At 52.5% G+C, this 10,685-nt stretch overlaps 1 protein-coding gene across 1 annotated transcript; it reads right to left on the bottom strand.

The window, feature by feature from the left end:
• Window positions 1-6,257: 6,257 nt before the first annotated feature.
• Window positions 6,258-10,097, bottom strand: Sp9 (Sp9 transcription factor). The gene is made up of 2 exons (XM_032903492.1): window positions 9,955-10,097; window positions 6,258-8,920 (listed from the first exon to the last, which is right to left on the bottom strand). The coding sequence occupies exons 1-2, from the start codon at window positions 9,973-9,975 to the stop codon at window positions 7,484-7,486; spliced, it is 1,458 nt and encodes a 485-aa protein (XP_032759383.1). The 5' UTR covers window positions 9,976-10,097; the 3' UTR covers window positions 6,258-7,483.
• Window positions 10,098-10,685: the final 588 nt, after the last annotated feature.

The following is a 10,685-nucleotide window of genomic DNA, read 5'->3' as shown; positions in this document are numbered from 1 at the left end:
TGGATGTCTACATAGTAAATTAGTCATAATTTCCTTTAAAAATTGCCCAAATGGGCAGAAGTTGCTGCGGGATAGCGGCAGGAAGGCTCACCTTGCAGTATGACATGGATCTGGCTTGAATCATACAGTTGCAATATGAAGAAGGCTTTTTATCTGAAAGGTTGTGGAGAGATCTTTCTTCCAGATTCTTCCATGAGGCCACTGGATCCAATCAAGTCCCGCTGTTGGAGCAGGCGGTTCTCGATTTCAATCACAAAATTTTGATCCGCACGGGCTAGTTCATGCTTCTGACCTAATGACCAAGATGCTGCTGGAGGCCTCTCAGGAAGGCCGCATCTTCCAAACCCTGTGATTAAGACTAAGGAGAAAGCTAAAAAATACGTTTATCTTATGTGGGTTTTCTGAGAAGATAAATTTTACAACAGTTACCATGTCTTGACAAGTGTTAACAGGCCTGCAATGGCGGCCTTTGCAGCAGGGTCAGATCTGAAAGTGCCCTGAGAACTAAGAGCTTTCCTGACTTGAAGTTTCTACCACGCGGTTCCTAAGGCAGAAAAGGGAGCAGATAATTCTTATCCCTCCCTCCCTCCCTCCCCCCTCCCTCCCCCGCTGCCCCTCCCCCCCCCCTCCCTCCCTTCCTTTCACCACACACTTAGTACCCTACAGCCCCACAGTGTACCTAATACTGTAGAGAGATGCGGACTGAGATGCGAAGGTCTGATTGCAATAGAAGATCTGGCCAAACTGCCCACGAGTCGCCTACTCGCGACTAATGACATGGAAAACCTCTCTGGCCCTTGCCCGGCTGTCAGCGGCTTTCGGGCAAGATCTGATCGACCTTCAAACCGATCAGATCTCCACTTGGAAGGGACATCAAGGAAGCAGAAGGCTGAGGGAGCATGATAGGCTGAGTCCTGATCAGGTGTCACCAGGCCATCCTTAGATGGCACGGCACCCCGCGTTCTCTGGGACCTTTCCGGGATTCTCACCTGGCAACCAGGGACACAGCACACGGAGAGAAGCTGAGAATTTGGGAGCTCACAACCGCTCAGCTTCCTGTCCACAAGCGTTACGAGAAAGGGTCAGCTTAGCTCTTTGCATGGGTCCCCCTGGCGCTGGACTGCGGTGGCCCAAATCCAGCCAAAAGACACTCCCAGGCCCCTTGGTGAGACTGCGGGCCAGAGCAGTTGCTTGGCGCCCCAGAGAGCCTGGCCCTTGGCGGCCCTATCCCTGCTAAAGCTTGCCCGGCCTCCCTCGTATGTTCCCTGCGCGGGTCGCAGGGCGCACACGCCCGCCGTGGCTCGAAAGGCAAGATAATTTTTCTGCTTGCTAGGGCTCCACAGGTGAAGACCGCGCTTCGGGAGGCCAATACTAATCTCTAGCTCCTGGCGCAAAAGAAGAAAATAACCAACTCTCCTAGCAATCTACAAAAAGAAAGCGGGTTGAGGGAGTCACACCCTATCCCTGCATTTCTTTCATCAATGAATCACCCCCGAAGTGGCAAGGTGCCTGCGAAACAATGCAAAATCCCCAGTGAATTTCCAAAGAAAAAGAAGGCTACCGTCTGGGAAAACCTACAGCTCAAACATTAAGCTTTCCCGGATCCTGGCCAACTGACTCTGGAGGAATGTGTCCCCACGGACATTTTAGAAATCTTAACTCGAGTTCCAAACACCGTACATATTTATACCAATAATATATGGGGAGGCAAGTCTGTATGTATTTACCTCATACATATTTCTATAAACTCCAGCGTCTGGAAAGGGTGGGGGGTAAATAGCACTGAACGGTTAAAATTATGGAGAAGGGATAATAACTGATTACTAATTTGAAAGTAAATAAACAGGTGACTTTTTCAGATCAAATTCCTCCTTGGATCGTTACAATAAATATCTCTGAAGGAAGCGCTCTATTTATGTTGTCATTGATTAATTCTTCACTACCTCATTTGATTTCGATTTAGAACGATTTGATTCTAATTTAATTAGCATGTAATTTGGATGTACATAATTACTGTAATTATGACATTCAGGTAAGGCAGCTTTAGGCTGAAAGGCAATTTCAAATTTTCTAGCAACCTACTTTGTACTGGGAAATGGACAAGGACTTTGCGCCCTGCTATCCAAGTAGTAATTAGCACATCTTTGAAATAGGCAGTGCGGCGGGGTTTGTATTAAAACAGCAAATACAAACCCAGCCGAGTACCCGCTACAAAGGTGGCTGTTGCGTTCCCAGAAGCGCGCTGTATTTCTCTGGCTTGAGTTTAGGGAGCTGGGCACCCTGGAGCCTCGTCTCCTTTCTTACAGCGTCGGGAGACTGCATTTCTTTCCTCCTCGGGCGGGCGCAGGGTTGGAAGGTGTCGCTTTTTAAATTAAAATACAATAACTGCTGAAGGGGGAGGGGAGAAAGTCGCTACAAGCCGTCTAAAGCTCGTGGATGGGGGAGGGGTAGTGGACTAGGAAGAGGAGGGAAGGGGGCGGCGGGAGGCAGGGCGATGCACAGAGAAGAGAAAATTGGCCAACGCCCCCAACTGTTATCTCATTTCAGATTTGGGTTTCGAAAAGGCGAGGACAAAAGGGGTGGGTCTGTTCTGGGAGGGGGTGCGCACCCGTCGGGAGGGCCTGGAGCGAGGGCTCGGGGGCTCCTGGTCGCCCTCAGGGGCCTCGCCGAGCTGCCCTACCTCGGCTGCCCAGATGCCCGCTGCGCCCCACTCCGGTAGCGGCCGCCTCCAAGAGCACGGAGGCCCTGCAGAGGTCTGTTGAGCTGCTCGCTGGGTCCAGGCTGGCCATAGCTGTGATACTCTGGCTTTCCCGTCTATCCTAGGGGTTCTGGGAACCTGAGGAGGTCTTGGTGACCTGGTGGCGTGAACTGCGTTCCCGCCCGTCCTGGATAATCCAGGCAGACCCCATGGCCCCGCAGCCCTGGATCCCAGGACGCTGGGTGAAGTGTGCGAGGCAAGCTGTGCAGACCGTGGGTCTCTATCCAGGGTGCACGTCGCTGCCGCTACCGACAACGCTCAGCTTTTTCATCTGGAAGTGCTGGAAGACCCTGAAATCGCCTAGGAAAGAATGCTAAACGAGACAATGAAAGAAAGCTGGGTCCAGGGCCAAGCCGGGTGTTAGTCTGTTTTGCTTGGATTTTTCAGTAAGTGTGTTCCAGAAACAATCCTCTTCCCTTGGAACCATCGCTAGGCAATGTCCCCTCGAAACGGGGCTTGTCCCCAGCCAAAACACAAAACCTTGCTTTTCTTTGCCTGATTCCCTGGGCTGTCGGAGTTCGCGACAGAAGCAGGTCTCCAAGCGCTAAAAGCCAAGCGCCAGGCCGACAGCGCGGGCTCCTATGCAGGAGCTCTAGATGGCGCCAGAGAGCCGCATTCGCCGTACGCCTCTTGGGGGAATCAAGAGCTACTGTCAAACATAAAAGCAAATCAGAGTTTTCAGTTTTTTTAATGTGTTAAGAATGTTATTCCTTAAGAAAATTTGTAGCTAAATTATTCTCACTTAAAATAAACACTTAGTATACCAATTACACATATGGGCGGGATTTATGTGAGATTTACTTCATCTGCATTTTTGTAGTGGAAGAGAGCCTTGGTGAATACAGATAATAGATGCAAATAAGATTAGAGTTAAAATAAATAAAGTTTCCATGTGAATAAAAAGAAATTCAATTTTATACGGCTGGTGACGATTTGACGGAATGTCCAGACACGCGGTTCAGGTGCACAATCTAATCTCATCCAAATGTTTTCAAACGTCCTTGAGGAAAGGGGGAAAAACCCCATTTTTTTCTACTCCTTTTTTCTCATCAGGTAGGACCCGGTGGGTCCTCCAAAGAGTGGGGGTAAATTATACCAAGAAAGAAAAATACTGGGGAGGGTGTGGATTGGGACCGGGTAGGCGCAAGGCCCAGCAAACTTGGTCTTGGTTCATCTACTGCGCGGGAGCTGGAAACAACAAATCCCTGGAAACTCGCTGAAACAAAATTGCATTTCCCCTCACCCCGGCGGGGGCGGGACTCCTGGACCCTGATCTCAGCCCTGGCTTCACAAAATCCACTTCCAGGCGGCAGCCCTCATTCCCAGCGTGCACTCTTCATCTACTCTATCCGGGACCCAGTTAGGCCCAAGTCGCGGGAAAGCGGAGGTGGCCCCGGGGAGGCACAGCCCCGCACCTCAACTGGGGACCCAGATGGTATCCTAGCTCATGGACCTCGCCTCGGGTGCTCGCTCTCTTCCATTTGTTCGTCTTCAGTCGGTCACCACCTACTGAGGTCAAGGTCTCCCTGGGGTGCCTAGAGCTGGGGGGGCGGGAGGGGAGTGGGGCTGGGATGTTTCCCCTGGTGGGTTTCCAACCAGGGCATGGGACCCGGTCCCTCTTGGCTCAGCTTGGAGCCCAAGATGTCTGGCTGGACACTGGGGTCTGGACTGCCGCCCGCGGTTCACCGGAGCCGCGGTGATGGACGTTGGCTGACCCGCGGGGCAGAGGCAGCGCGCAGAGGCCTTGATCACTGGCCTGCGGAGGAAGCCCCTCCGGGAGCGAGACCTGCACAGCCAGGCCCTTTGATCTGCCTTTATTATCAACAAGAAACAAAGCTGCCTGGGGCCGACGTCCCGGCGCCCTCATTCCTCAGGAACCCCCAGCATGCACTCACCTCCGCACCTCCAGCCTGCAGACCCTGGACGCACTGGACACCTCTTGGGCCTCAGAGCCTCTGCCCCAAACCCCCAGAATAAGCATACTCTGCCAGCTTCTCCCCAAGACCAGACCCAAACCAGAAGGCGCCTTGCGGGTGGGGGTGCGGGGCGTCCCAGGCAGGAATGGATGAGCCCGGGAGGGAAAATGACCGAAGAGAAGGAAAACTAGAGTCAGAAGAGCCCGGAGAAAAGAGGAAGAAGCCACTGAACCTCACGCTGCAGATTCCCCGCTGGGAACCTTTCGGCTGTTTCCCCCGCTGCCTTGCTATTTGGCCCTTCAGAGCAGTTTTTGTTGACTGTTAATACCAATAATTTATTCTTTCCAAAGAATCAAAATCTTCATTCAAGTTTTCAAGGCCAGTAATCAAAAAGAGAGGGGGAAATTTATTGATGCTGACTTCCCTTGCAGTTTCTATTGTGTGAGAAGTCTTTTAGAAATATTTTTATTCTGTAAATATGTCGTTTCTTTTCCAAACTAACATTTTTTTTTCGAATTGCGAAATTGTCTCATTTACCAATTTTCCTTTCGTCATCCTCTCCCTTCTCCCTCTTTCAAACTGGGGCTGTTAAGTTGGTGGTCAGAAGACAAAGAGAGTGAAAATAATTTTCATTTCAATAATTGCCTTCTGGTCAATTTAACTGTGCCTTATTTTGAAAGAGACTGTCTAAATGAGATTCCTGTCCCAAATGTGTTCCCAGGCCTGATCCCGGCCTTTAATTATTCCTGAGGTTTTTTTCTCCAGAATAAGACGCCGCACTGAGTAATCACAAAGAAGGCAGAGAGCATCCTTGAACCTTTTCAGAAGCAGCCACTGATATTCAAATAACCTGCGAGGGCCATTTGACGGCAAGGGGGACCTAGGCATTTCCAATTCGCCATTTGCATAGATCAGCCGTCTTTGAAAAGGAAAGGAGCAGTTGTCTTCCATAACATTAAAAAGCCTAGTTATCAAATCAAGTGCTTAGTTTGGGGCTTTTAAAACGTTTACATTTTATCTCAGGTTGCCCTTTACCGTTTGACATGCAAATTTGGTGCAGTTAATTTAGACAATTAAAAAGATCTTCAAGGGAGCTTTGTCACAGAGAATATTTGGAGTTTTCCCTGTGGACCAGCTGAGATAAAGTTGGCCAGAACAAATGATGTCTAGGAGATTAATTAGATATTTGATAAGACATGAATCCCTAATAAGGGAATACAAGGCACAGGGGGCTGCTGTGTGCTCTAAGTCAAAATTAATAACATTTAACAAGATTTTCATTTAGGCATGAAATGTCTTTTCCGGGGTATTGACTCCAGCGATTTATTCCCCAGAGATGCCTCCCAACGTAGAGGGCCTTGGAAACTAAAAGATTTTTTTTCTAGAAATATTTTCCCCCCGTAGATTGTTTAAAAATCAGTTTTAAAAAAACAAACGCACCAATTTTTTTCTGAGCCCTCCGGATGATGGGTAGGTACCTCTCCAGTTAAAACTGTCAAAAGACCTGGCTTTTTAAAAAGGCGATCCAAAGATTTAAAATGTCACCTTTTGCAAGCCCTCCCATTAAGTGATACAACTACACATTCTTATAACCCGATTTAATTTATGCTGTTGATATACAAATAAATAATTTTGACTTCTCAAAAATGTCTATGTGTTATGGCTTTTGCAACCCATATAAACTTCATTGCCTACAACTAACATTAAGGGAATTTGTTTCCCAACGGAAAAAAAAGTTGATTCCACATTAAAGATTATTGAGGGGGAAACGGGATTTTTTTTTTAAGGAGGAGTGTTGTTGAGAGTCCTTTAATAACACCAAAATGAAAATATGATGTCAAGATTCTCTTCATACAGATAAACGCATTTAATTTCTTTAGATGACCTTAACTTACGTGTTTGAGTGAAATGGTAACTCAACATTTTAAATATCTTTTACATATATACTGACTTTCACAAAGTGCATCAGAAAATTAAAAAGAAACTCCCTGAATTCCAGGAATTCACAAAAAAAACTATTCGAATGAACATTTACAAGAAAATAAAAGAGAACACAATCCTTTGAACCCTATTTATACAGATGTTATGAAATACAGAGAAACTGTTGCTAGACTTCCAGTTGAATATCTCACCTTAAGCCTTTTTTGATGCTTCCTTTTTTAGAAAAAAAAAAGTCTCATTGTAAGCAGACATCAAGCAGGACTTGGAGATTTTATGTATAATATAATCCACACAAAGGGTCTGTTTTTATAGGTCTCGTTTGTTTTCATTCCAAAGTTCTGACAGTCCTTTGCTGAGTGGTAGCTAGTTTTTGTTTTTTGAGAAAAGGACAGAGAAGGGTGGAGGAGGGAGTGGGCAGTGGGAAGGGAGGGGACATTTCTGTGTATTGCTCTTCTCTGGAGAAGTTTGTTCGATTGGGTGCCTGTGAGTGCGCGCGGGAGTGTGTTCTTGTGGTTTGGGTCTCCGGTGTGTGTGTGTGTGTGTGTGTGTGTGTGTGTGTGTGTGTGTGTGTGTGTGTGTGTGTGTGTGTGTGTGTGTGGTTTTGAACCTGTACTTATGTCGGAGGATGGCTCGCTTTTGTTTTTGGACCTCACGATCGATTCTCATCTGGGCGCAATGGGTGGAGGGCAACTCCGGCGCCGCCAGCAAGCCACCGCCCGGGGGTCCGCGCTGCTCCACCTCGCGCCCAGCTTGGGCTCCCGGGCGTCACTGGAGCCCCTGCCCTCCCGTGCGCCCACTCGCTCGCCCTCCGAACCTCTCGCTCGCTCTGGGTGTCTCTACTCGCTCGCTCGCACCTCTCCGCCAACCTCTAGGAGTCGTTGGGACCGGTCGCAGCTTCCTTGCCTCCCGCCGAAGCTGCCGCCGCCGCCGCCGCTGCAGCCGCCGCCGCGGCCGCCGCAGCCGCCCGGGCTGCACTGACGCCGGAGTCGTGCAGGATGAGGTCCGGGGACTCGGAGCGGGGCGTCTCCAGGTTGCTGGCGTCCGTGTCACTGTCGCTGCCCTTTTTGCCCCCGCCGCCCCCGTTGTGCGTCTTAATGTGTTTGCTCAGGTGGTCGCTGCGCATGAAACGCTTGTTGCACACCGGGCAGGCGAAGCGCTTCTCGCCCGTGTGAGTCCGCAGGTGCCGCTGCAGCTCGTCCGAGCGCGTGAAGCGCTTGCCGCAGAAGAGCCAGTTGCACACGAAGGGCCGCTCGCCCGTGTGCCAGCGCAGGTGCGCCTTCAGGTGCGACGTCTTGCCGTACACCTTGCCGCAGCCCGGGATGTGACAGCTGTGCAGCCCCTTGCGTCGTAGGCTTGCCCCGGCCGGACCCAGCCGCTCGGCCTCCTGGCAGTTGGGGCAGTCGCAGGTGGCACGGCCGGAGTAGCGACGAGCGGAGCGCGCGGAGCTGCCCCCGGCGGCCGCCGCCGCGGCGCCAGAGATCATAGCGCTGGCGGCCGCCGCGGCCACCGCGGCGCTGGAGTCCGAGTAGGAGGGCAGCACTGGCTTGAAGCCGTCCTGGGCCAGGAGGTGCTGGCTGGTGGAGAGCAGGTGCGAGGCGGCGGCGGCCGAGGAACCGAGGCCGGTGGAGCTGAAGGCCGAGTGCGTGAGCGAGCTGAAGTCGGGGTTGTAGGTGCCCAGCTGCGAGTGCAGCGAGGCCTGGGGGGCGCCCGAGTGCAGCGAGCTCTGCAGCCCCCCGGCGGGGTTCTGCACCTCCAGCCAGGACCCGGGGCTGCTGTGCACGTCCCACCACGACGACGCCGCGCCGTTGGTCACCTCGCCCGCCGCCAGCGTCGAGTGGAAGCCCGACTTGTACCAGGACTCGTACGGGTGCGCCATGCCCACGCGCGGGTACAGGCCGTCGGCCGCCGTCGTGTGCACCTTGGAGATGAAGGCCGACTGGCCGCCCGCCTCCTGCGGGGACACGCCGGCCGCCGCGGCCGCCGCCGCTGCCGAGTTGGAGAAAAGGCCGCCGTAGTCGCTGCTGAAGGCGGACGACGTGGGGGACGTGGAGGCTAGGCAGAAGGCGCTGTTGGCGGCTCCCGAGCCACCCGCCAGGCTGCCCGAGCCGCGGCCACCCGTGGCCACAGCGAAGCCGGAGAGGCTGGAGCCGAGGTTGCAGCTGGACGAGGAGCGCTTCCAGGGGTGGAAGCCGCCTTTGGCAAAGGCGCTGGACTCGGGCAGCGTCGTCAGGGGGCTCGTGTTGCCGATCTTGTTGCAGGTCGCCGCCAGCATGGCCAACGGGGTCGTTCCGAAGCGTGGCTCTTCCTGGAGTGGGTGGGGTGAGGGAGGGAGCGAGAGGAGGAGGAGGGCAGGAAGAAGTGGGGGAAGACACAAAGTGCACCGGTGAGCAGCCTCGTTCCCCGCTCCGGTCCCGGAGGGCCCTGGCACCCCGGCTCGCGCCTCCTCCCCACGCGCTGACGGGGACGCGCCGCGCCTCGCGCAGGACAGAGGCGATCACAAGCGAGGAGGAAAGTTGTTCTTCGATGAGACTATAGATCAGAGATGCCTCGGTTTTCTCCACCTCGTTCACTGCCACCCTGTCTAGAATCAGACTTGGATTGACGCCATAAGCCCGCTCTTCTCCCAGAAACCCCCAAGTCTCCCTTCCGGGGTTAGCACGAAGGTAAACACAAGAAATAGCGGGCGAGGGCAAGGGAATGGCCAAAACAGCCACCCAGGGCCGGGAGAAACTTAGAACACTCCTTGAATGAGTGGCTACGACTTGGCTATTTTCTTTTATAGTTCAAAAACGTAGTTTTGATATTTACACACACACACACACACACACACACACACACAATTACAAAAATAATCCAAGTATAAGCGGCCTAGTGATGGCTTTCAAAGTCAAGGGCAAACTGGGGAACCACGCTAATGTAAATGTTTATTAATGTAACTGCATGGCTTTCAAAACAAGACTTCCCAGAAAATACTGTAGTGTAATGTAACAATCCCCAAACCAAGTGGCAGGAGGTGGGGGGCGGGCGATATTAAAACCAAGAAGGGAGGAAAAGAAACATTCGGCTTTGCCTCAAAAACCAATTAAAAGGGAACTTGCTTAAGAAATTCTTTTCTGGTAAAGGCAAAGGTCCCAGGGTCCAATAACTTGAAAACATCAGTTCCGGAAATGTAGAAAATGCTAAAAGGAAACTGGAGCTGTGGTCTAACAGTTCCTTGAGGGCTTCTGACCCAGAGAAGCCATAAGAAAACAAAACCCAAAAACAAAACCCAACAACAACAACAAAAAACAAAACCACAAAAATGAGCAAAGGCTTTGCAGCCCTAGCCTTTTTACTTACCCCAAGTATAGACGTGGCCATAGCAGGTCTTTGGGCTGCGCGGCGAGGCCGGGAGCGGTGTTAAGCCTGGCGGCGGCTGGGAATCACAATTCGGGTCCCGCGCGGCTCCCGCGTCCCGCGCTCGCGCCGAGCGGACTCAGGGCTCCCGCCGGCAAAACTCAGCCTAAGTGCGAGGAGCACCCGCTTTGAAGTGCCGCTGGCTGCGCCTCTCGCCCAATGAGGGCGCAGGCAGAGCAGACGGGAGCTGCCCCGCAGCCAATCAGACGCTCCGAGGGGCCCGAGCCCGGGCTCCTGGCGCGTGCCAGTCAAGTCTGCGGGCGTGGGTGGGAGGGGGGCGGGCTAGGGACAGAAGAAATTACAGTGCAATTAAAAATTTACACACACTCACGTACCAAGCCAGGTTTAAGTACCGTTGAGACCAAGCCGCAAGCACCACCACCACCACCACCACCACCACCACCACCACCACCACCACCACCACCACCACCACCACCACCACCCTGGCCACCTCAAGACGTCGCTACTTAGGGCTGACAGTCTTCACTCCCCACTTGTGGGAAAGAAGCAGGAGAGGTGGGGACACCCCGGCCTAGGGCACAAGTGGAAATGATGTGCGTTCACTTTGTGTGTACACGTTGTTGTTGCTGCGAAGAGCTTCAGCTTGTAGCCATCAGTCTTGCTATGGATTTTATCCTTGTCATGGTCGTTTTCCCGGTTTCCTGTTCCCACCG

The sequence above is a fragment of the Rattus rattus genome, chromosome 5, assembly GCF_011064425.1.
Source record: "Rattus rattus isolate New Zealand chromosome 5, Rrattus_CSIRO_v1, whole genome shotgun sequence".
In the NCBI taxonomy this organism is placed as follows: Eukaryota; Metazoa; Chordata; class Mammalia; order Rodentia; family Muridae; genus Rattus; species Rattus rattus.
This window is presented reverse-complemented; position numbering and strand designations above follow the sequence as displayed.